At 42.5% G+C, this 26,360-nt stretch overlaps 1 protein-coding gene across 2 annotated transcripts; it reads right to left on the reverse strand.

The window, feature by feature from the left end:
* Positions 1–3,110: 3,110 nt before the first annotated feature.
* LOC143100350 (cystathionine beta-synthase-like protein) lies at positions 3,111–25,686 on the reverse strand. Of its 2 annotated transcripts, XM_076263439.1 has the most exons (16): positions 25,584–25,686; positions 22,480–22,842; positions 21,774–21,880; positions 17,397–17,531; positions 16,831–16,910; positions 16,379–16,583; positions 16,014–16,105; positions 15,287–15,412; positions 15,081–15,165; positions 14,805–14,910; positions 14,114–14,191; positions 13,622–13,756; positions 12,649–12,757; positions 12,226–12,310; positions 11,431–11,508; positions 3,111–4,486 (listed from the first exon to the last, which is right to left on the reverse strand). In XM_076263439.1, exons 2-16 carry the CDS (start codon positions 22,833–22,835, stop codon positions 4,344–4,346), a joined length of 1,920 nt encoding a protein of 639 aa, XP_076119554.1. In that variant the 5' UTR covers positions 22,836–22,842; positions 25,584–25,686; the 3' UTR covers positions 3,111–4,343. The 2 variants fall into 2 exon arrangements, with proteins under 2 accessions (XP_076119554.1, XP_076119555.1); XM_076263440.1 differs by lacking the exon at positions 11,431–11,508.
* Positions 25,687–26,360: the final 674 nt, after the last annotated feature.

Raw genomic sequence — 26,360 nt, forward strand, 5'->3', positions numbered from 1 at the left:
GTTCCCGCCAAGGAACAATGCAGGGATTTCCCATGTGCGTGCTGGAGAGCGAGGGCCAGGTTTCCAGAAGGTTCACAGGAAGAAAAGAAGAGGGTGATGACAAGAGGAGAATCCACTGGAGGAAGTCGACCTTCCAAAACAAAAAGGGAGAATGAAAGATACAGCACAAACTCATAGAAGAACACACACACACACACACACACACAAACACACACACACAAATTCACACACACCCAATCAAATACAACAAAACATCTACATAAATAGAGAGAGAGATTGAGTGAGAGAGAGGGAGAGAGAGAGAGAGAGAGAGAGCCCTAGAGGCAGACAAACAGAGCAGGCAGCACACAGATGGTCTTACCAACTGAAACCAGGTCAGGAGGAAGTGATGTGGTGATGTAACGGCACTGGGCCCCAGGCAAGAGGAAACCCAGCAACTGGGGACAGGTTTCCTCCATAAGCACTGCTCATCTGTGTGTGTGTTTGTGTGTATGCCTATGCGGGTGTGTGCATGGGTTTGCTTGTGTGGAAGTGTCCAGCTCTGGCTGGCAAAGGTGACGTGACCATGACTTTCCAGGATGGTGTGAAAGTGGGACGCCGGCTGCCTCTGCCCAAGAGAGTGCGAGCAGGGCAGGTCGTTCAGACACCCAGGGGGCCTGCAGAACCCGGAATGTCCGCAGCGGAGTTGCCAGTGACCTCAGCGGCATCATGACTCACATTAAAAACATACACCTCAATTAGCCCTGCATGGTGGCAGGCAACACATAGTACAGTTATATTGGACCTTTAATGTGATAGGACAGTACCGTATGCTGACATGCTGACAGGAAGCAAGTGGGAGAGAGAGAAATGGGGTGGGATTGGGAAATGACCCAGGTTGGACTGTAACCCCCATGGCCCCCATGGGACCCCGAATGTGGTACAGACACTGCAGCCAGTTGTGCCCCAGTGTCCCACAAGAAGTACAGTTTTAGAGCACCGTGCAGAACACTCTAGAGGGGTAAATCAGACTGCCTGTAATCACCTGTGGAGATGCTCCACTATGCTCCAATAGCACAGCGGAGGTAGTTCACATTAAGTTCCATTCAGCAGTGCGAGCAAACACTGGAAAATGAAAACACTGACTGCAAGCACTTTCCCATCTGGCTTCTGCTTGTTACCATCCTCTGCCTGTTGTCTCCTGAGCTTCAGGGCCCAATTAGGTTACCTGGACAACTGGCCTAAACAACGTAATTGCTGAAGAGGCACAGGTGAGACCGGTAACAACCAGGAGCTCTCCTCACTGCAGCAGCAAGACATATTAACACTCCAGCTTATCCAGGGATACACTGCTGAAAGATTCATGTGTAGGTTCAAGGTTGAAGGTTATTTTATTAGGGAGACATTTGTTTCGGATAAAGGTAAATGGTTAACTGGTGGTCAAACGACCGTAAGAACACCGCAGTTGGTGCAGGTCCTGGTCTGTCTCAGGGACTCTCATGATGACGTGAGTGTAGATATCAGATAAAACAATAGGCTTTTATAGGTTTGAATACAGTGGAAAGCTGCAAATGTAATCTTAATTGATGGCATGTTTGCAGAGTATAAAAAGACCTAAGCTCAGTAATGTCTTTATGTTTGTGTAAAAAGTGACTCATCTCCACCACATTACCAGTCCACCTGGGGTTCTGGCTGCCTGGGGTTTTCCTGCAGGTGTGGAAGTGTTATTGTTCGTGAGGGGTTTGCCTGTGACGACTCCCCCTCCTCAGTGCTATTGAATTGTATGGACTTTTGGCCACGCGCGCACGCTGGCTGGGCACAAAGCGCGCGTGGCGCTACCCTTTTTCCGCCATTCACAATTTCCTGTTTTCTGTTCCACCGCGGGTGACTACGCCATCCTGGTCTGGCGCCCGAGCCACACATTCCACTAGCGTCAGATCTGCTGCTACTTGGGATTTTTGTTTGTTCTGTAGTTGCGTGTGCTCGCTGGTGGCCTGCGTGGTCAAATTGATGACCAGTATTTGAGTTGACATCGGTTGCACTTTTAAAATAATGTCTTGAAATCTGAACTTGAACTGATATTCTGGATATCTGGGTGTATCAACCTTATCAACCCAAATGTTTCGTTGTTATTACTAACGAGTGATAAAAAGCTAACTTTGCATTCATTGCAAATCTCCATTGTGCAACATTGCATTTAATATCTGTTCCACAAAAGCATGACTTGCAATACCTCAACAATACAAAATGTGACTATTATAAGCAATCCCCTGCAGATGGTTTGTCTTGGGCTGCCTGCTAGCCTCTCTGCCCCCTTCCCCTGCCCAGGCCCCCTGCACTGCCCCCTCCAGCCCATGGCCCACTGGGTACAGTAATCCCTTAACCTTAATGAGGGAAGAGGTCCAGAGGAGGCTTAGTGAATACCAAATGCCTCCCTCAAAGCGCTTGGGCCCCAGGGCTGGGTGTGGACCAGTCGGCACGGCAGGCCCTCCTCATGGCGCAGTGAGTTACCGAGCAGCGGACACAGTGGCGCTGAGGCGCCGGACGGCCGTCTGGCGCCACCAGCCGAAGGTCTGGTTCCTCACAGCACGAGGGGACGACACTAGAAACGGAACCGAAATTAGCTGAGCGACAGAGGAGCCGAGTGTCGGTATAGTGGGAACGTAGCTGAGCTGTTGTGTTGCATGCTGTGCAGGTCATTCAAGACATGATTGGAATGAGCAATGTCCTGTTTGTGCTCGCAATTACAGGGTGTCCCACAAAACTAGCATGTGTTCCCGTAACATGCAAATTGTGTCCAGACCGCCAATGTAACTATTCCCTGTAGGACACTAGCGGTTTTACTGACTGTAAACTCCATCACTGACTTCATAGTCATTATCATTACTCATGTGATGTAGTATTTAAAAGATGTTAATGATTTCCCTGACATATAGGCACAATGGAGTATGATATTAACACATGATTACATGAGATCATGTATGTCAAAATATCTATGTGTATGCATGTAGGTAATAAGCTTAATGCTGCACATTCCAAGAATGGACACTGAAGCTGTACTGATACTGCCCTCAAGTGTTCAAAGTGGGCCACAGCAGTATGAAAAACACATTAATCTGAAGGTCGCATCATAGGAGAAAAAAAATCTTTATTTGAAGCAAACTTATGCAATTACAAAAGACATGAGAGACATTGGTAAACAAAACACAAAACTAAGGTACTTACATTGGTTTGTACACATAAGCATCAACTACAAAGCAAAACAGATGAGGGGGAAACACAAAAAGAATAACTGAAGAAAAACTGAAGCATATGATTCATTCATTTTTAATTTCTTTAATCTCAATCACTCTGTATTTTACCCCTCTAGAATTCAAGAAATGACACATTTAATCTAATTTCAGATACATTTATTCATTTTACATGTAGTCAATACCATACATTGTAAGAGTAAGAAAATACACCCCCCCCCCCCAAAAAAAAAAAAAAAAAAAAAAAAAAACAACAACCCTGTTCCATACATGGAGATCTCTATAAAAGATCTGTCTGTATAAACCTAACCTCAAGTACTCTCTTTAAATACACCCATAAAAACTAAAACTTTTTTTAAAAGATCTTGTCTCAATACAAGAAAGAAATTAACCAACACAAGTCACCTTGGTTGGGAGCTGTTTGGTGTCTGCCAAACACACCTTAGTACTTGCGTTTAGAGGACTTTGTGAGCCAAATCTTCAACCCTGTCCATCACACTTGACCAATAAGTGTGCTACCTTTTTCTGTCACCAGGTGGCAGCATACCCCTGAATGAATGCCAGTCGGAAATTAAGTGTAGGGCTTTTTTTCTTTCAGTATAACACCATTGATCATGAAATGAAGTATGAGCTATGACATTTTCGCATGGCCTCATAAACAATATGATAGATATTTGGAAGTCCCAAGACAAAAAGACAAGTGTCTCAAAAGTATCAAATATATATACTTTCTAATGGGATTATAATGTGTGCGCTTGCTCTGGTGCTAGGCTTTGGTTCACTAAATCTACTGCGCATTCTGTTTTCAATGTAGTACTCATGAAAGAATAAAATGCTGACGTTATGGACAACAACAAAAGGAGATTGCTAGATTTTGCTGGCCAAAGAACCCTTATTATGACGCAAGGCAAAGTAAACAGATAAATCATATATATTTCTATACATTCTCGACTAAACAGTAATACAGTAATTTTTTTAGTAGTACCGACTGATTTTTTCCCAAGCTTGATGGAAAGAACTTGTCATAGTGCAAGAATTTATGACATGTACCAAGAGAGAAAATGCAGAAAAGGTCTGATTAGTCAAATGCAGAACATCTGTATATACATGTGGTCACTGCTCGTCATTGCTGGTCATGGAGCACTCAGACAGGGACCGCTCCCTCCTCTCCCGCGTGGTCACGTAGTTGAGAAGGTCGATGGCCGTCACAACCCCGAACACCATCTGCTTGAGCGTTGGCGAGCCATCAGTCATGTCTGCAGCACAGAAAGAGACGAGAAGAGGAGTGAAACGACAGGTGAGATGTTTAACGTATGAATGACAATAATAATAATAATAATAATAATAATAATAATTTAAAAAAAAACAGACCAGGGGCCTGTACTACGAAGGGAGCTTAACCTACCCAGATGTAACCCAGGGTTACTTTGTTAAACCAGGGTTGACAAAACCTGGTTATCATATGTGGTGTTAATCGGTACTACGACACTGATTAAGAAGTTGATTTGTTGAACCGGGGTTAACCTAATTGGAGTTTGTGCGCGTTCACATAAAAGGGGCGGGTTGCAGCGCAAGTCACCACTTTCAATGATGACGCGATCACCTTATTTTACGGACGAGGAATGCACAACTATTGTGACAAGTTACGAGGAATTAAAAGTCACTCTACAACAAAAAATCAAATATACGTCGGTAGCAAACAAAGCAAAACCAGGCTGTTGGCAACGTATTGCAGATCGGGTAGCCTAAATGTCTAAAAGTAAAGTTTTATTTCCACATGTTCTTCAAATAGGTGTTACGGAGGATTAATAGCTTGCTGAATGTCTGAAATGAGTTGAAATAATTAAATTGCCTATTTTGAGTTCATAGAAAGGCCTACAGATGCAACACAATTCAGAAGTGGGCATATTGATTACAGTAATAAGGATAATTGAACGTTTAAGTAGCCCCCATTGACTGATTTAGTGTATGCCTAATCCTGTGAACATTCGGTGATGCAAGAATACTGTATGTCCTAAAATAAATCGGACATAGGCCTACAATAAATCGGACATAGGCCTACAGTATAGGCCTACCTTTTTCTTGTTAGCTGTAAAACAGAGGCCAAGTGAAGGCTATAAGCATAGGCCTACATGTTTTCATAATTAAGAAATATTAATGCAAGCTATGACTATATAAACCACTATTCTGAATAATGTGTTTGCAGGGCTGCCAACTTTTCAAAAAACCTTGGAGTGAGATTTGGTGGGGCCAACCAAAATTTTGCTGAGGAAATTTTTGTTTGGCTCATTCAGCATTATACCGTACAGTAAACAAAACGTACATCAGTGGTTCTCAGGTGTAGGGACCAGGCATGGACGGATTATGAACTTTCGGGCCTCTGGCCCACATGTATTAAGGGCTCCCCACTAATTGTCGCATATGTGGAAGGGGGGTTTGGGGGTCCTCCCCCAGAATTTTTTTCATTTGTTTGATGTGATTTCCTGTATTCTGGTGCATTTTGGTAGCTTAGAAATCTAGACACACCCTAGCGGCAGCAAATTACATTTGCTTCCAGGGCTAGTCTAGCAACTCTCCGTTGGCTTGTGAGCTCGAAAAATTAAACTTCTATCAGGCCAATCAAATCGTCTATAGAGTCGTTAGGGGGGCATAACATAATGATGGATGGCAGAGTTGCAACGGTTTGGCTTGAATTCCCTGCTACTTGAAAACAAAGAAGATGGATATTGCTGTTGGCCAACAGTGTGACACGAGTTAAGCTTGTTTTGAGATGGCAGATGACAAGTTTGAACTGTCCAACTAGCTCCGCTGGTGGGAAAACGCATGGGACTCAGTGCTGTCCTATTGCGTGCAGAGGGAATTTGAAAGACAACCGATTATCCGGCCACTCGGACTGAGCACTGCGAACGGTGAGTGCCCAGACCCTACATTTTAATGTGGGTCTGGCTCGTCAGGCTAGCATTTTGGGGATGGCCAATACTAAATTCAATCAGATTCATAGCCTACATCCTGATGTGTTGATATTGAGGCAATGATTCCATGCAAAGGCTTGGGCTTCAGGGCCCCCTGACACCTTGGGCCCCTGGGTCTGGGCCCAGAAGGCCCGTGCAGTAATCCATCCCTGGGACCAGGGTCCCAGAGTTAAATGAACATTGGTATCAAAGGGATCTAGCCTACTACTGGGACCATGGGCGTCGGAGGCATTGTGAAAGTGGGTGGGACATATCAGGGACAAAAAAAAATTTTTTTTTGGACTAGATGCAATTTCCTAAATTCTGGTACATTTTAACAGGTTATTTAGATACTTCTATATAACAAAATAAAGCCAGCCTACGAAATTAATAAAAAGTAAATCATGCATAATTTAAAAATAACTCTACTTGGCTACGCAATAAGGTTTCCATTACAGCACCGCAGACGTTCAATGAACGCATGAAAGCGAATGGTTTGTTTGAAATCCCGACACTCTTTCAACTACATGAAACGTAATAGTGATCATCAAATACCTCCCCAGATTTCAGTGCCCATCAGTCCCAACATTTAACAATATAATCAAACAGTCCAAAAGTAAATTAAATATCAAACTAAACCGAAAATGTCATGCTTTTGAAGGCCTACCAGTATGCCGCTCCAAGAAACGCATGTCTCAAAATAAAACTTGCATAAGAAATAAAGGGCTGTCTCGAATACAATCCTGCCCCTAAAGGCCTGTACTTTGTCTTAAGACCCCGGCCATAATTTGAGGATTTACAGTATCTAAGTAGACAAACTGGCTTCAGATATCCAACAGAGTGAATAGAGATTGTGCAGTCTTAGCTGTGGTTAGTGACGTGATGCTGTTAATGGGGAGTTTTACATAGCCTAGCGTAAACCTACAGTATAGGTTATTATTTATTTGGCGTACCTATAAGGCTTTTTACCTTATCAAAAGTGAGGGGGATGACTGATCTCTTCAACACTGCGGGAGATTTGGCGCTTGTCACTGTGTGTGTGACAGAAAAGGAATGGGAGAATGCGTGTAACAAAAAAAAAAGTTTATGAGCGATTTACGCGCAAATGGGAGAATCCAATGAAAATGACAATGAAGCACTAAACAGATGCTGAAAACAGCAGTGGTATTTCGCACGGCAAAAGTGTGTGTGTGTGGGGGGGTCCAAACTAACAATTTTAAAAAGTGGGTGGGTGTTTTGTAAGAATTTAAGAAATGTTTGTATATTTTAACTTTTAAATGCATCAATCAGGTGCACTTTTAAAATAAATTCAGACTTGCTTATTTTTATGGAAATATTTGTGCTGTAGCCTAAGCTATTTTGCACTTCAGAATTATAACCATGCACACACAGGTGGAATAGTTATGTTGATATTGCAATAAGTTCACAACCACAAAAAACATATGCTACATTTCACAGTTCAGAAATGTTCAAAAATGTGTGTACATTTCAGCACTTAATGAAATTATGCAGAAGTGGTCACCTGTGTTATTCAGCTAGTTTATTTAAGATAATATATTGGTCATTGCAATGGCCATAGCCTATAGCCTACATGCTATTCCTTTTTCAGGATGTACCCATATCTGCATGATGTGAATGTTAGCATATGGCTTATGTCAGGCTTTATATCAATATTTGTGTCTCGTTATTTGATTTTCTTCATATTTTTGCATTAATGTCACTAGGAAGCATGCCAATATAAATATATTCATTTATCTGTAATGGGATTGGCTGGAACCTGACAATATAAGAACCATGATAGTGGGATAATCTATGGCTGAGCAATTTACAAAAATGTATGTAGGCCTACTGACAAATAGTTTACATTAATACATTATAATTTCGCCCCAATGAGGCTATGTAGAAATGTGTTGCAATTTCAAAACCGGATTACTCAGAAACCACTTATTGCACAGAGGCATGCTTTATATCCTCGTATTCGGTACGGTTTGCTGTTTATTGTGATATTGGGTTTGCCACGTGTTGTGTGAAGGGTTAGTGAAATATTAAACCGAGAGTAATGGGTGTGCACTGTGTGCAAAATGCAAATATGATTAGCCTAAATTGCACGTCGGTTCAATGTTAATTTTCTCGCGAACCATTTATCACAGCAACTTGGCGCTAATATCATTGGAAAGCTTAGATTCCGCACGTTCACCTGATGTGTGACATCATATGTATAGGTTTAGTTTAGTTGAACCTCATCTGCCAGGTATTTTATCTACCAGGTTGACACTTCAGCGTGAAAAATACTCAATAATACTCAAAGCATACCTGAAGCCGGGGAAATGCGGGGGGAATGCGCCTGGGACGGCTTCTGAAGTAGCATCGCAAATGAGAGAACATTTAGAAAATTCCACAGATAGGGGGTGCTCTTGAACCCTCTCACCGTCTCTGAAAGCATAACCGTGGCTCAACAGGTAGATCTATAGATAGGCTAAACTAATTTTTCAGGCATCTGACCTATGCATCTGACCGACCGGGTTGAGCGTGATAAATCGGGGGTGTGGCGTGTGAGTGTGTGAAACTAATCAAATGCGTGTGTCTCACGGCCAATGCGTGAGAGTTGGCACCTATGTGTTTGTGTTTCATTTTCACCTGCTGCCATGTGCGTTTGGCAATGGTGTTGCATCTGAAACGTTCACACACTAAATCAGTCAATGGGGCTACTTAAACATTCAATTATCCTTATTACTGTAATCTATATGCCCACTTCTAAATTGTGTTGCATCTGTAGGCATTTCTATGAACTAAAAATAAGTAATTTAATTATTTCAACTCATTAAATACATTCCGCAAGCTATTAATCCTCCGTAGGCTATTTGAAGAACATGTGGAAATAAAACTTTACTTTTAGGCATTTAGGATCTGCAATACGTTGCCAACAGCCTTGCCAGCTTGCTTTGTTCACTGCCGACGTATTTGATTTTTGTCGTTGAGTGGGTTTTAATTCCTCATAACCAGTGGCGGAGCTAGGGGGTGGCTTAGCGGGCTTAAGCCCCGAATCTTTTTTTTAGTGTTTTAAATTCCCGGCAACTCTTATTTCCAATATAACTTCCCCTCGGTTTCTCTATAAATGTCACACAATGCTCTATTACTGAGGAAATATATCCCTTATTTTCAAAGCCCAATATTGAAAAATAATTTGACTTGCTACACGATCTATGCCAGGTCTCTGGGCTATCCGCTATGGTGATTTCAATGGTTAGATTGATTTGTTTAGATCCAGTGAAAATGCTGCCTTGACAACGTTACGTCATGTCTGTCACTTTTACAGTCTGTGATAAAACACTTTGTGTACATGTTGTTGAAACGTTATGGATATTAGAAAGTTTTTCAAAAGACCACCCAGCTCCGTTCAAGCAACAGCATCGCCCAGTAAACTGACGGATGGTGTTGTTTCAGGTTGGGGATTTCACGTTAAGAGCTCAGTCAGTTAGGCAGGCTAACGTTAGGCTACTTGGCTAGCTCCCTAAATAAATGCTTAACGTTAACGTTAAATGTCCTCGTTAGTCGGCGGAAAAGGCAAATTCAATACTCTCATAGGCTAGCTAAGCCTACTGCAGAATAAGAAATTCCAGCTCCCAAAACAAAGTGATCTTCGTCTTGTAATAAATTAGGCTACACTGTTTTGAAATGTCAGAAAAACCCATTAACAGTTATCTGCCCATGTCAACTTTTCAGTGTCATATGTTGCACAAAAGAATGTTAACTGTTAGCCTACCTTAAAACCTTGTTGATATCCTATCCACCACAGATTTTATAATCCAAGAGTCCACATAAATATAAAAGTCATGTTATGTGTTTTTGGCTGCCTAACTAATTATTAACTAAAAAAAAAAAAAACATTACAATGATATATTGAGAGGAAAGGGCCCTTTCCATAAGTGTGTTAATCAAGCACCATGCAGTCTGCATTCATAATCTAGGTGCTTGATTTTATGCACCTGTGTAAAGGGACCTGATGAAACCTATAAATAATCTTGCTAAATTACAAAATTAATATAATTTAGAAACGCCCATGTCAAGATGATAATGCATTCCTTCTAAAATACCCTTGTATCATGATGACTGGCCATACTGTAATTATATCATATTATGTATATTATAGTACAAGATATTCTATATATTTGTCACACAGATGAGATCAGGGAAGAGGAAGAAGGAGAATAGCAATAATAAACAATAATGTCATATCAAACAATAGCCTAATGAAAATAAACAAATACTATAATGTACAAACCATAAACGCTTAATTAACTAAGTACATGCTAAACAGATATGAACAGATATTGCCTCTTGAAAGACCCAAAACTATAATTTTACACAGTGTGCCAGTCAGATACCTTGTGCATTCCTCATCCGTAAAATAAGGTGAACGCGTCATCACTGAAAGTGGTGATTTGCGCCGCAACCCGCCCCTTTTATGTGAACGCGCACAAACTCCAATGAGGTTAACCCCGGCTCAACAAATCAACTTCATAATCAGCGTCGTAGTACCGATTAACACCACTAAAGATAACCAGGTTTTGTCAACCCCGGTTTAACAAAGTAACCCTGGGTTACATCTGGGTAGGTTAAGCTCCCTTCGTAGTACAGGCCCCAGGCTCTCGGAAACAGGTAGGCTAAATACATCAGCAGCAAAACAAGCTACATTGGAGAACAATCTGCCAGCTTGCAAATCTGAAAAGCAAACAGAAAACTTGTTTGGAGCCCAATCAGACCATATCGCCCTGTGCCCTTGACCAGACCATGACACGTCCTTGGGGTGTTTGTCCCCAAACACCCTTATTCGGTCATCCTAAGTTCCTGAAGTAACCCAGACAGATAAAAAAAAAAGTCTGCAAGCGTTGACATGGGCCTAAACCTGTGGACTTTGCAAGAACATGGCAAACATGCCAGTCATAAGATACACAAACGGCCCACAAAAACAAAACAAATAACAAAAAAAAAAATTGTATGTCCTTCAGGAAGCTAAACAAAGCTTGATGGCTATCGGAAAACAACAAAACGAAAGTTGATTCACCTAACAAAGTTTAAAGACTATCCTCAACTGCAAACACATTCAAATTTCAGATAGAGACAGGAACAATTAGCTAGTGGCAGTTTAATTGATTTGCAAGGTGTGAGGGCTAGTGTTAAAACCCTAAGGAGATCAGAAGTATATGGATGAATGCTCTGTTTAAGGAGCTAGGTGGGGACGCACGCACCCTCTGAATACTGCCCATTTGCCATGCAGGGCTTGGTGGACGGACTCACTGGACTAGAGCTGCTGGCTGCAGACACGGCTATAGACACAAGGGAAAGCACATGCACAAGCTTATGGGTCAAAGTGACTCCTGAACAGGGCACTGTCCAGAGGCCTCAGTGGAACTCTCAAAAGGAATCAAAATAACAGAATGTTGAGAGAGAATTCTGGATTCCATGACCCATTTTTATTCTGTGATAGTGACTACTAACACCATGTCCTAATAGGATCCGGGCGAGCAACGGTCTTGTATGTCTGTCTACACTGAATCCATTAAATATGCCCTTCTATTGCATTAGGGCATATTTCTCATTTAAAATGGCAGAGCAACGCAAGCAACAGAAAGAAAATAGAAATGGGGCGTCCGACAAAAGTTCTCAAAACGTTGTATTGCATCGCGCTGCTCGCGTTGATACTGTACATCAGGACACTCCAATTGAAAACAATGTAATAAGACGGATTTTATCGCTAATGTTTGCTCGCATCCCATCCTGTTAGGACATAGTGTAAAAGTGATGACAAATGGGGCAACTTTTTTGAGCAATGTTGTTAGGCAGCCACATAATCGGTTCCATGTGTTCGATCATTTGTCAACTGATGATTAGATTACTCCATAAGAAATGATGGCAATTATCAATAGGAATGTACTCAAACAAACAGTAGTCAGGAACACTGTCCAGCAACACAGCTCAAAAAGTTGCCTTGTATATTAGTAGTTTAAGAGTGGTTAAGAATGTTTGGAAAGGAAAAGACTCACATTGGATCTGTTCATGCACCACCAGGGCGAAGTGATCAGTCTCCAGAATACGAGAGAGTTTGCCCAGGTTATCAGTCAGCCGCACCTGAGAGAAGAGAGAGGGTTAGATCCTGAGGGAAACCAACTGATTAACATTAAATGAATAGCTTTTTAGTGCTAGCACAACATCATCTTACTAGTAGTTTGACCACTACCAACAAAGACAAAATCTTTAAAAAAATCTCTATTTTCATTTTTTTTTACAGTAACCATAGTAATAGTAATAGTGATCGTAAGTAAGTAAAAGTAAATAGCAAGTAATAACCGTATATCAAGACATGGCTGCTCTCGTGTTAAAATAAGTGCTTTTGGTACATTGTGTATGTCCAGCATATGCCTGCCTGTGCACCTCTCTGGCTTTAGCTCACTCAGAGAGATCCTCACCTGTTTAAACTGCTTGTACAGAACCTTGCTCACAGGGTCAGATGGCTTGACCTTCCCAGCCAGCACAGAGGAGAGCATGTTCCCCAGAGTGACCATGCCCTGAATCACCCTGTGGACAGAGAGAGACGGTTACAGGGAAATTGGTTAGAGGCAAATGAAAGGCCTGAATTTAAATATTCTCACTAGACACGAGGAGGCAGAGAGAATGAGAGGAAGATAAGGTGAAGGCAAAGTGAGAGGGAGAGAAGGCTACTTGAAGTGAGTGATCTAATGGTTGTACCCATAATTTCCCACCTATTAACCGAGGTTTATACGCTGATTTTGCAAGATTCCTCCAGCTATGAGCTTAATACACAGGGGTGGGCAATACATGGGAATGCATTTCTTTTTTTTCATTCTTCCTTATGATTAGAGCACTAATCTGATTCTGATTCATTGGGATATTGGCCCCTGCAGTTAACAGATGGGTGCCGATAATACATGGCTTTGTTTTTTTAATTTGTATTACTGTTCGGCAGTTGATAAACAATGTGGCTACATACACAGCAGCCGGTTGCACCAGTTCACGAACTACTAAAATATAACGGGTTGCACCACCCAAAATAGTTTCAACGTAACACTAAGTTATGACTTAAATTTTACACCTCTCTCTCCATAGGTGTAAGGTCATTCTTGTCCATCTTGTCCAATTTGTTAACATGGTTTTCTCATTTAAATGGTGGGAATGTTAAATTTAACAAAGTATAAGTCGTGAAGAGTTACACGACCGATTACACATTTAACTCACTTGAACAGTGTTTGAATCTTGTATTCACTGGAAATCGTATGGACCAGTACAAATACCAAACATCTACCTATCAGCACCACACATTTCATTGCAGTTTCTTACACCTAAACTTACAATCGACTTTACATTCTACTGGTGCAACCAGCTGCAGAAAATGACTTGTATCGCCACAGGTAGAACTCTCACCCAGTCTCGTCCACCACTGGGGCCTGGTCGAAGGCCTTCTCCTTCAGGATCTTGATGGTCTTCTGACAGGTGACGGTGGGCAGGACGGTCAGAGGAGCGGACAGGCGTAGAACCTGCAGTGTCAGGTTCCACCACCTAGAGAGAGAGGAGAAAAGAGACAATGAAAATGACGAGTAGGATGACTCCATCCTGTTTAAGGCAACTGTTTTAGTTCGTAAACTCGGTTGTGCCACGTTGCTACAGAACTAAGCTAAGATGGAACTTACGTTCAACTGGTGCAACCGGCTGCTGTGTATGTAGCCACACTTTCCTAGCTTATCGTGTTTCCTCAAGCATGATGGGTAGTATTATAACTTTTACTCTCAAGATGACTAACACAATGACACATTCTAAAAAGAAGATTTGGGGCATGATAACAGAGAGTAAACACTGTAAAAAGTGGGGTGGCAATCACTGGCAGGATATAACGCTTTTAGTGCAAGCTTGACTTACCAAGGTTTCTTCACCATCAGGTCTTCATATCTCAGGAAGCCCTTGTCACACATCCACTTATCACTCAGGAATTTGGACCTATGGAGGGAGAGGCAGTTAGGAGAGAGAACTGTATGTGCTTGGCATTCTGCTGGGCACTTGCATCCAAAGCCCTCAGACCAGAACATTGCATGCCACAAAGTTTCAGAATAGTTCACTGCTTAAGAACAAATACATTTTAACCGCAGTATAATAGCCATAGGCAAAAATAGCCATTGTTGAAACACTTAGCAGTGGAATGCAAGTGTAATGGAACACCACTGGCCACTAGGTGGCAGCAGTACACTGTTATGGTTTGCTAAGGCCATAAAATGAAGGCAGCACAAAATAGACCCAGCAGGCTATCATCTTACCACAGAACCATCTACAACTTTAAGGGTACATTTTCTCATTGCCCTTTCATGTAATGTCATCCTTTCCTACAAACTTTCCTAGAGTGTTTTTAAAAGTGAACGTGAATCACTGCACGTAGCAGTTAACGGTTAATTGCTATATTATATAATAATATATACAGTATACTGTAATATTAAATACAGTCGGGTTAGCCTAGTGCAGATTCCAAGTTTACTGTGCAATTCTAGGCGACTGTACATACATCCATCAGAGACATGGCACAAAACTGTAAGAAGATAGAGCACTGATGTGCATTTACATGTAATTGCGAATGGAGTCGGGCAGAATGACCACACAGCGCTGACCCTCCTTCAGCTCCTTGGCCACATTCACAGCAGCAGCCATGGCCGTCCCAGAACTGCCCCCTACACGCAGGAAAGCACCGAGAGAAGGGGAGGAGGGAGAGAGGGATGGAAGGAAGGAGGGAGGGAGGAAGGGAGAGGTTATTGCTTGAGTAATGAGTCATTAGCTCTTGAGGAGTGTGTGAAGTGCGAGGGGAAGTGGTGCAAGGGTGAGAGGTGGGAAGTTAGCGTACCACACAGGAGTCCTTCATCTCGGATGAGCATGCGCGACATAGCGAAAGACTCATCGTCATTCGATTTGTACCAGCCATCGATCACCTGAATAAGGGACACACAAAAGGGGACGGAGGAAGTGTCCATTTGAATGTGCCCATAGTGAGAACTCTTGGCACAGTAGAACTGGGCCTGTTGAGAGATTGACAGACTGGGACACACTCACCGATCGGTCCAGCACAGTTGGGATGAAGTCGTAGCCAATGCCCTCCACTTCGTACTGGGTCTTATCTGTGACGTTCAACTCCTCCGGTTCTGCCAAGATGGAGCCCTCGGGGTCCACACCAATAATCTGACACAGACAGGGGGACACAGAAACATCAGAATCATTTTATTGCCAAGTTTTTTTTTTTCGACACGAAAAAGAAAAGACAAGGAATTTGACTTGGTAAAATGGTACAAGACACATAATAGTATTACTTTACTCTGAGAAGAAACATTACTAAGAGTCCAGGAGAAAGCAGTCAAATATGTAAATGCCCATCATTCAGTTCAGCTTAAAAATGATCTGAGCAGTCATGACATTGGGAATATGTCACGTCATATGTGCGGTCATGTATTACATGTTATAGGTGTTGTCGTACCCACATTCTTCGCTGTGAACATGGGTGATGTGTAAAAGTCGATTATCCCCAGGGCACATTAAAGAATCAATCAATCAAATCAATCCAATCAAATCCATCAATCCAATCAATCAATCCAATCAATCAATCCCATCTATCCATCTATCTATCTATCGTGAAATGCCCTAATGTGGGACATTTCCTGCCTTTCGGACCTCTGTAGTAGGCTATGTACGACACATTAAATTCACACTAGGTGACCAACATTAGGGCAATTCACTTGATCTTTGACCAGGAAACGCGAGATAGCGGTGTGGTGTGGTGTTTCACCTTGATGTTAGGACATCTCTCCTTCAGCTTGCGGGCAATGCCAGTGATGGTGCCACCGGTGCCAGCTCCTGCCACCAACATGTCCACCTTTCCTGTAGAGGACAACATGAGGAATAGTCAGAACTGAAGCCATTCACTTTATTATTCCCCCAAAAACAACAACAAAGAACTATACAGCTGCCATGCAAATCTACACAGTGGTAAGAAACTGCTTGTGAATCATACTTGGACCAGAGAAAAAACATAATAACAATGTACAGAAATTGCTTCTTTTTTTTTTTTCACACTGTATTTTCCCTATGTTGTGTAATCTTGTTGTGGGCTGCCTCCCACTTGTTTGGATAAGAACACAACAGAGGCCTCACCGTCACACTGCTCCAGGATCTCCTCAGCGGTGGTGTCGTAGTGGGCCAGGGGGTTGCTGGGGTTACGGTACTGGTCCAGGATGTGGGCATTCGGGATCTCGTTCTTCAGCCGCCAGGCCACACCCACGTGAGACTCCGGGGAGTCGAAACGAGCGGCGGTGGGTGTTCGGACGATCTCGGCACCCAGGGCACGCAGTACGTCCACCTACACAAACACACATGGACGCCCCTCAATTAGATGTACTTACTGCTAACAATCTTAAAAGGATTAACCTACTGTGTCTCTCTCACACACACACACACACACACACGCACGCACGCACGCACGCACGACGCACGCACGCACGACGCACGCACGCACGCACACACACGCACGCACACACACGCACACACACGCACACACACGCACACACACACACGCACACACACACACGCACACACACGCACACTACCTTCTCCATGCTCATTTTCTCCGGCATGACGATGATGCAGCGGTAGCCCTTCACGGCGGCAGCCAGAGCCAGACCTATGCCTGCAGAGAGGAGGACCAGAGAGAGAATTGGCTCCAGGGTCACTAACCAGACACACACGCACACACACACACACACCATGCATCTCACTGTCTTACATGAAATTAAAGGTCACATACTTTCCCTACTTGTTAATAATTGCATTGCAGGATTCTGTCATGTTAGGTCTTGGACAAGAACACTAAAGGGCATGCAAAGGGTTGCGCACTTGGTTCAACATGGGGGATATACGAGAGAAAACTAATTTCTGCTTAATCCTTTACTAACCTATCTTCCTGGATAAGCAGGGCTTTGGCTGCAACCGTACATAAATATTACAGTGCTCGCCTGAGGGTCCCGCTGGCGCCTGATTAACTGCTCTCAGATCAGATGCCTTAGATGGATTAGGTCAGGGGGAGAATGAAAGTTTTAACAGGAGAGCAGATCTTCCTGGGGGTAGCGTGAGCAAGTTAGTACCTCTTTTGGGAAAGGCAGGTCAAAAGTCATACCTGTGTTGCCGGAGGTGGGCTCGATGATGGTGTCTCCAGGTTTGAGGATGCCTTCCCTCTCCGCATCCTCCACCATGCGCAGGCTGATGCGGTCCTTAACACTGCCGCCGGCGTTGAAGTACTCGCATTTTGCCACTGTGGATGAAAGAAAGAAAGAAAGAAAGAAAGAAAGAAAAACAAGGTTGAGTGAGATTGGCCAACTCAAATGGTAGCCTGTGTGTGTACTTCTTATCAGGTACTGATACACCACTGCATGATAGAGGTGTTTTCTGAGGAAGTGGCCTTCAAAAAAGGCTTGCCAGCAGTAATTGCCAGTGTGTACAAGTCTAATGAAAAGCAAAGCCAACGCCTACTGTTAATCTATAGATCAGTCATTCACCTGCCCAGATAATGTTTTTCAGATCTCTTTATTGACCCCTTTGAACGGCATAAACAAACAAGTGCATTTCTAAGGCATTTGCGGTGGCACAGAAAACAACATTGAGCTAATCGTAACTTGGCGACAAACTAAAATTGTAAAAACAAGATTTAAAATTCACATTTTGTAGAGCATTACGCTAAAGTCTGATTCATTTTCATTTCAAAGGATCTGCGTTGGTTCTGAACGTTTCAACCGGAAACCCTCTAGGAACAGATTTAAAGCGTCTATACATGACAAATTCAAAATGAACACCATACGACTGTAGGACGTCCATAGGACCTCCGAATTTTGTACGTATGAAGACTCTGGGAAGTTTAACGGATCAGGACAATAGGGGATTGTGGATTCCTTTGTTCTTTGATGTAATTCTCAAAGGGTCACAGAAAGGTCGGTGAACTCTGTCTCTCCCTCTAAAATTCCCACACAAAGACCAGTTGGCACACAATTGTAAAGCAGGGAAATCCAGTGAAGATCAGATTTGCCAAAGACAACAATCCAGCTCGTATGAAAACTCCAGAAATCTCAAACCCCCACCACTGATTTTGAGCTTCGTTAAACCGTTTCAATCAACTAGGGCTTTGACTACACATTAGGCCTTAGCCAGCACAAAAAGTGGGCTTATTTGCTTTAGCCTAGAGCTGGTGAGAGTGGTTCAACCAGAGGAGCAGTGAACCCGCTCACCTATATGCACCGGCATCCAAATGTGCTGTGGCTGCAACAGTCCATTCATTTGTCTATAAACACTAACCGTCCCCCCACCCCAGAAGAGCCTTTGCTCTATGTACACAGACAAGCCGACTCTTGTCTAGTTGAAACTGCAGTGTGTAGTTATTCGTAATAGTTGTAAGAAATGGATACAACCCTGCCTGGCTTTTGAGTCACAACTCAAAAGGAACTTCAATCTGTAAGTGAGAACTTAATTTACACAACAGGAAGCTACCCGTAACAGATTATTAAACATTAGAAATGCAAATAGTTATTAAACACAGGAAAGAAAATTCCCGCTTTCAAGTTCATGAAAATATTGTATTCCTGTCCATTTTCTTTGTTTCTTCATGCAGTGTTTCCTCTATGTTGATTTGGTAGTGGCGGCCCCCCACGGTTTAATTTTCTTCCCCCACGGTATCAGAAATGGGGCAGACGTACAATAGTCGCAGTTGCCTTTCAAAATTCATTGTGCAGACCTGTTGTAGATTCTCCAAATATACAGCTCAATCACAACTGAAAATAATGCCTCATTGTGTGTGAATAGAGGTGAATACATATAATTGTTTGTGTTGCAGCGAAGTGTCAGTTGTCAGTTCCGTGGGACCGGAGGGGGGGCGGTGGGGGGGGGGGCCTGCCCCCACTGCTTAAAAAAATCCTAGAGGAAACACTGTTCATGTATTCCAAAGTACCTGTACTCTTTGCTACTGCTTATTATTGAATTGAACATGGAGCTTTGCTTCCACTTTCAGAATTCAATTCATCCTCAAAGTTTTGTTCCTTTCATAGATATTGAACTGAACTCTCTCTCTCTCTCTCTCTCTCCCCCTTCTCTGTGCAGACACATGGCTTAACAAGGCTCCTTAGGGTTTTAGTGATTTTGCACTTGCTTGTTCTACAGCCTCCTCCAAGCCTCTTATTATTAAAAGCAATCTCCTACATTGACTCCAGACACATTCACACAAACAAACAACTGTTTCTAGAACATTCCTCCTCCTATCTCAACGAGATCTGGGGATAACATATCCAATGCAATACCTTGGTGAAACTCTACAAGAGAGCTTTTTGGGAAAGCTTTCTAGGAGAGCTTTTTAGACCTCTTCTGGACACTTTCATCCTCAACCCAAACCCCACCCCACCCCCAACTGTTCCACCAACCACCCTGAGGACTCCGACGCCCTTATGACAGGGCCCAGCATACCCAAACAGGTGCTCAGGCCCCGGCCAAGTCTTTTTTCAACCTCAAACGGACGTGATAAGATGGCCATGTGAGATGGAAATAAAGGGACATGGAGGCCCGCCTGTGCCCAGTCTGAGTGACTCGTGAGGGAACACGTGAGCTGGCACAGTGACGTCACTCATGGTAGGAAATTGGAGGAGAGTGAGTTAGCCAAGGGCTTGGCTGTTATGCAAATATCAGGTATGGCAACTTTCCTATCCTAGTAACGATATAGGAACAGACAGAGATAGCCTGGCAGTAGCAATGGAAGTTCAACAGTGTACTGATAACTCCTTCATAACACCCCTTTATAAACAAGGCCTTCTAATGACTTCAAGTGGGAACTATTACAATTTAGCACTTTAGACAGATAGGCTAAATAAATGGCTCCAATAACAAGAATGAAATGTCCTCTGGCAATGAAATCTGCTAACGCTGCAAAACTAATAAAAAAAACTAACAGCAAGATCATGAGTAAATAGGCCTACAGATAAAACATTATCTTAACTAGAAATCTCTGCCCAACTTGCAAGTTCACTGTAAGTCACTCTGAAAAAGTATTTACTTAACATGTATTTTCATGTCTCCGCATGTTCATATAGAAGGCCAGTGCGAACGAACACACACACACACACACACAGAGTCAGGAACACCTGTTGCTTTCCACAGAGCACACAGCTGAGAGGCTGAAATCTGACCCACGCCTCACACACCCGCAACACGCCTGCTCACATCCCACAACGCACACGCACACACACACGCCTCTGAACACAAACGCTAACTTCCTGCAGAGTGCAGACTTATACATCTAGGCCTTTCCTATGCTCAGAGATCCAGGGTCAGTATGACAGGAACAGCATCTATCTGGGCCCTTCTAACAATAGCATATGGAGCGTCCATGCTCCAGGGACAGGCCAGCCCAGGCTACGCTCACACACCAGACATTCTTCTTCCTGGAGAGAAGGGCACGCTCGTTAACTCCACTGTGCCCTGGGGGGACTACTAAGGCTGGTTTTATGGCAGGATGCTGGTAGGAGTTTCGTTGAGAAGTGCTGGGAAAGGAACATTCTTATCTGCCATTTTTTAGGAAAGTCACAGTACTGTACTGCCCTACAAAGCCAAAAGGCAGTAACTGCATTTTTGGTCGAAAATGAGTTAATGTCATTTTTGGGATATTAAAGACTTCCTTTATCATGTGGATAAATATCTATACTCAATTTGACTGTTTTTTAAAAAAAATAGAGGGTTGTGTTCACCATAACTCCCAAAACCATACAAGCAACCATGGCAGAGAGCCACAACTGCAGTTACTGTTCTTTGGCTTTGTTCTTCGACGTACAAGTACAGTTACCATACTCTGCCTTTGGTAGCAAATATTGATTATATGTCAGTTACTGCCTTTTGCCTTTGCACGACTCCTTATTTTTAGTACATAATACAAAGGCAGAGTACAGTATCTGACAAATAAGGGTCAAAGGTCAACTTTGAGCACACGTTTTTTTTTATATACACACATTTCTTCATCAGGGCAACAATTCACCAGATTTTCATTGCTCTACCTATAATACATTTGTGTAGACAAAACAAATAACTTTAAAGTCATTTTTCTCAGTTTGACACTCTGGTCAGTTACTGCCTTTTGCCTTTGTAGGGCAGTGTACATCTGGTATGTGGAAAGAGGACAAATGTTTTTTTTTATTATTATCCATGGACGCTCATGGTGGTCAAGTTCCATTCATGGGTATCTGCTTAGGAACTTAGGATCTTATTCATCTACATCTACGTCAACAACATGGAATGTGGCACATTTGTACAGAAGCTCAAAACTTGAAAACGTACTAAACTCAGTTTATGAGGTTGAAATGAGATGCAAAAAACAAACAAATAATCCCAACATACATCTGTGAAATATTTTAAATATATTCACTAGTTTGTTCAAACCAGTTTCTCGGGAAACCGACCAAACAGGAATCAATGTCATATTTCTGCAACATAATATCTCAAAACAAAATCTGAATACAACCATACTTACAGAGCTCACACTTCAGACCAAAGGCCTTAGAGATCTTATTGATACGGACAAGAGGGGTGTCTCCAATTCTCGTCAAGATGTTTGGCAGAATGCTGGGAGGCTTTGCCCTGAAATAGCAAATGGAGGAGACAAAAAACAAACAGTCAGTTACAATATCTCCTCTTCTACTCTTGAATTTTGAAGCCATTTAACTTTTTGGCCAAGAACTCTGTTGGAAGTTATATGAAATAGCCCTAATGGCTTAACTCTAGCACCAGCCAAACCAATTAATGGTTGCGCAATTATATGAACCTAAATTAAAGGTTTTCTGGCGATAAAGCCTTACAAAGTCTGGGTGATATTTTTAATCTTATGCAACGGTCACATTGATCGAGTATATGCGTCATGTGACAGTCATTGCACCAATCCTATGAGAAAGTGGATGAGGTGTGAATTTCTAAAGCCAACCAGCATTGATGGGCACTGGCCTGGCAAACTGGAAGCTTAAAAACAGCGGAGTCACTGTGATTCGATACTTCCTTAAAGAAGTGTTGCAAGCGCTCAGACAGGAAAAACAGAGAGAATGACTTGCAGAACCAACGCAAAACAAACTGTTTGTGTGGTTGGGCTTAGTGAGTGAAGCACACCATTATCACCGAGTACATCTTTTCTGCATATTCATGTTTAAGCATGTTAAGCTGTACGCCACACAGTTACTGCCCAGTACCTTTCCACGTGGTGGTGAGGGTTGCCTACGTTGGGGCCTCCAAGTCTCCAGGAGCATCTGCTGGGCAGGTCCGGCCTGATCCACTTCCTTTCCATTGGTCCCTCCTCTCCATTTTCGTCCTCAGCGCCCAGCTCCGCATGCACCTGGGCCATGCCATTGCCTTCTCCATTTGTGTGTCCATTGGACACGTGACGACCGTTCTCTCCGGTCATGGCGGCCATCTTCAGTTTGGCGTCGCCGTTTAAGATGGCCTCCCCGTTGGCTTTGGCGTCACCACCGAGGAGCATCATCTTGGCAGCATGCGGGCAGATTTGGGCCAGGCCACCATTGTCTGTACTGGAGGGTACGGATGGCATGGCTCACCTGTTTAGAAGACCAAGGCATTGAGGAAAACATTACATTCTGAATTGCAAATGCTGAAAGCAAAGACAACAAGAGTTTTTTCTTTAGAAGTTTCTTTAGAAGAAGCCATAGAAACAGTTCTGAATTCGTCCATCAAAGCTCCATACCCGACCACGCACACCCTGCATACACACCCTCGTTTAACACCCCCACCCCCATAAACACACACACACACACTTAAGACTAAATTAATATAATATCCACACCCTTTAAAACGACAAGCAGAGTACTAAAGAAGGCAGGTGTGTGAGTAAACAGAAATTCAGTTCCAACTGAAAACAGAGGTGTGCTTGGATTCACTATTAGGAGCAACAACCACCCGAAGGACACTAAACACACCATTTTGAGTTAGGCTACAACCAGACAGAAGAACTGGAATTCTCTTGAAAACATTACCAGTCTTGAAAGTATAGGGCTTCAGGCCAAAAACTAAACCTGTTATTAAAATGCGTTCCTTCTTCAATCTATGCAAGCTTAACCAATAATTTCACAGGCCTAGCTAAAATGCATGACAGAACCGCTATCCAAACTAAAGAAAACTGCTAGCAATGAAAATGAGCAGTGCATGCCGAAGAATTAACTTCACCAAAGCATTACCTTTTACTACAACTGCTATTTTTAAACTGGCCCTTCACATTCAGATGAACATTTTTGAAACCTGAGTATGACATACACGCTTGTGCGCACACACACGACTGGTGAGAGTTCCATGTGCTCATGTGTTCAAAAGCTGTCTTATGGTGGTGCTGACTTACATCTGCAAACCATTGAATCCAGTAACACTGTCAGAGTTAGTGTGGCTTAATCATAACAGATAACTGTAACCAGCCTAATTAATTAGAGTGAGGGAAGTCTATGATGAATGGTTGGTCATGACTCTTTTGGTAGAAAAAGAATAACAGTTCTGGACACATTTAAACGAAACATCTTTTAAGCGCGCTTTATTGCCATTCAGAAGAAACACTGCTGTTTAGTTCCATGCTGTGCTAAATTCATTCATCTTTTTCAGCGCTTTAAGGCACTTTACATAATGGACTCAAATCAATTGGCCTAATCTAATCTCAATCTATACAGTCACAAGGCAAACACAGACTGTTCAAAACACAAGATAAGACCCTCATATTTTTCAGAGCTGCTACAATTGTTTGTCTTCCCAATGCATTTTTGAGTATCAAGTCAGAATTATGTCCTAGGTGCCTCAAATCACCTAAAACCTACATGCAAGCTGTGGCATGTATTGTTTTATCATTCTAGAGCAGTGGTTCTTAACTGGTCTGGCTTTGGGACCCACAATTTCCCATGTTCATTTAGTCGCGACCCTTTTTTTTTTTTTAGTGTTCAAGCCAACAGATAAGGTGAGCTACATGGTAAGACAGGCAAAGTGCCTGTAGGCCTACTTGTTTAGAACATGCTGATGTTTGGCATTACATTTGTGAAGTCTTCAGGACATTAAGATAGTACTGTAGATCTGACAAAGTAGCACTTAAAATGGGTGATTATTTATTTTTTTTTTTACCCACAAGCTCCACGACCCACCCAGAATGGTTCCGCGACCCACTTTTGGGTCCCGACCCACCAGTTAAGAAACACTGTTCTAGAGCATACAAAATTAACTGCTAGATCTGTTTGGCCAATCAACACATTCCAAACCAAAAACATCAACAACACTAGAGTGTAGAGAACCATTCCTTAGTCAGTAACATCTTATGTAATATAAGAAAATGCAAAATAAGGCTTTGACTATAATATATATATATATATATATATATATATATATATAATAATAATAATAATAATAATAATATTGCCTTTCCATTGGGGGCATTTACATTCTCATCCCACAAACAAAAGAACACAGCTGTTTCTGCCCCCATGATATGGCTCTGATATTTGGTATTTGGGGGGAGTAGGCCACTCCAATGACATGCTCTTGATTTGTTAAGCCTTTGTTAAGAATTTGAATTGGTGTTGTTCACAATTAGCTAGGATAATCTGTGAGCAGTAGCCTACTTGCTAATAGGTGAAAATCCTTTAACTGCGAGCCAGTTAACGGGACAGCTGTAACAACCAGTTAACGTTACGTTACATTATGCTTTCAACAGAGGAGCTAACGTAACTGCACCTCAGTCATCAATGTTCGCTCCTCTCTCACATATATAGCAGCATCAAACAACAATTTTAATGTTAACGTTACATTGATACCAACGTTACCATTGCAAATTAACTATACATTTGAGTTAACCATTTGCATTATTTCGCTGTCAACAATATCTTCAGCATTATGTTTGTTAACCCGAATAAACTAGTAAACCATATTTTAGGTGCTGCAGTCAGATGATGCAATAGTCACATTTCACATCCGCATAGGATGCTTTACTGGTGATGCTCAGGTGTGACGTGAAAGCTATTTCATCATGTTAGTTCTCCATGCCACCCCGAACGACCTAGCCTAGTCTCTAGTGTCGATCGTGTGAATAATTTCAGATACAGATCAATTATTAATCACGTCATGTCAGAATAATTGTCGCCAAACATATCAGGATTCTTAATGTCCTTAAATGTGTAGCTCAACCGAAAACGTTGGCGCTAGCGAGCTCCATGTGTGGAATTTATGTACGGATGCTAAATTGCGCCATGAAACAAAACATAAAACATTTTTTACAAAAGGATTCCGTTAACCTGAAAACAAGAACGCATCTCACCTGTTGTTGAAATGACTTCGGAAAAGACGACGAGGTTGAATAACGGCGACGACGATCTTTCGTAAAATGAAAAGGATGCACTCCTGCCGGTCAGTTCACATGCGTTAAAGCGACAAACCTTTGTCCAATCAAACCTCAGTACGCCTTGTTTGGTGTACGTGTTGATTGGCGATGAAGGGGGCGTCTGTTGAAATGTATCCGCCAATCACAGCAATGCCTTTTGTCGTGCCTCTCTTTTTACCAACTTCGATTCGGATAGCCACGTTTCTCGAAGATCTCGACCACGAGGAGTAAACAAACGAGTTTCCGTATTTATTATCATTCAGTTTTAACAAACAATTATCTTAATCTCTGAATTTGAGTAAAAATATATACTATTAATCTTAATTCAAATCGCACAACTTGCATGAGTGTAAACAAATACATGGAGTCAATTAAAAAATGGCACCAAATATTCGGCCAAATAATCTGGTCGTTTTTCTATGATCCAGCTGGAAGTTTGTAGGACCACTTACTCAGCATACAACAAAATAGTTGTCTGACATCTTCAATGCACAAATACAACCACGTGGTTTTGTTTTCACTGAGTGCAGCCCATAGACTGCGCTATGGCAAAAAAGAAGGGGGGGGGGGGGCATTCCAAATAATCTCGTATTGACAGAGAACATCTACCCTTTACGATCGTAGGTGTCTGCTACATGTTCTGGTAGCCTATAACACGTGATGCCTGTTCTTGTTCTATTAAACGTCCAGGTGCAAATGTGGTCATCTGCTGTC

The sequence above is a fragment of the Alosa pseudoharengus genome, unplaced genomic scaffold (assembly GCF_046254945.1).
Source record: "Alosa pseudoharengus isolate Yale_2024_CS ecotype anadromous, Long Island Sound unplaced genomic scaffold, YU_APseudo_1.1 YU_APseudo_1.1_scf_3, whole genome shotgun sequence".
NCBI classification, from domain to species: domain Eukaryota; kingdom Metazoa; phylum Chordata; class Actinopteri; order Clupeiformes; family Clupeidae; genus Alosa; species Alosa pseudoharengus.

Bases quoted from the DNA above. Each gene is read 5' to 3' on its own strand.
- LOC143100350 (XM_076263439.1), bottom strand. From the start codon at position 22,835: ATGCCATCCGTACCCTCCAGTACAGACAATGGTGGCCTGGCCCAAATC. The intron at 16,584-16,830 runs GTAGTGTGCGTG...GTGTTTGTGTAG, and splicing joins AGAAAATGAGCATGGAGAAG to GTGGACGTACTGCGTGCCCT. The intron at 12,758-13,621 runs GTGAGAGTTCTA...CTCTGTCCACAG, and splicing joins CCAGTGGTGGACGAGACTGG to GGTGATTCAGGGCATGGTCA.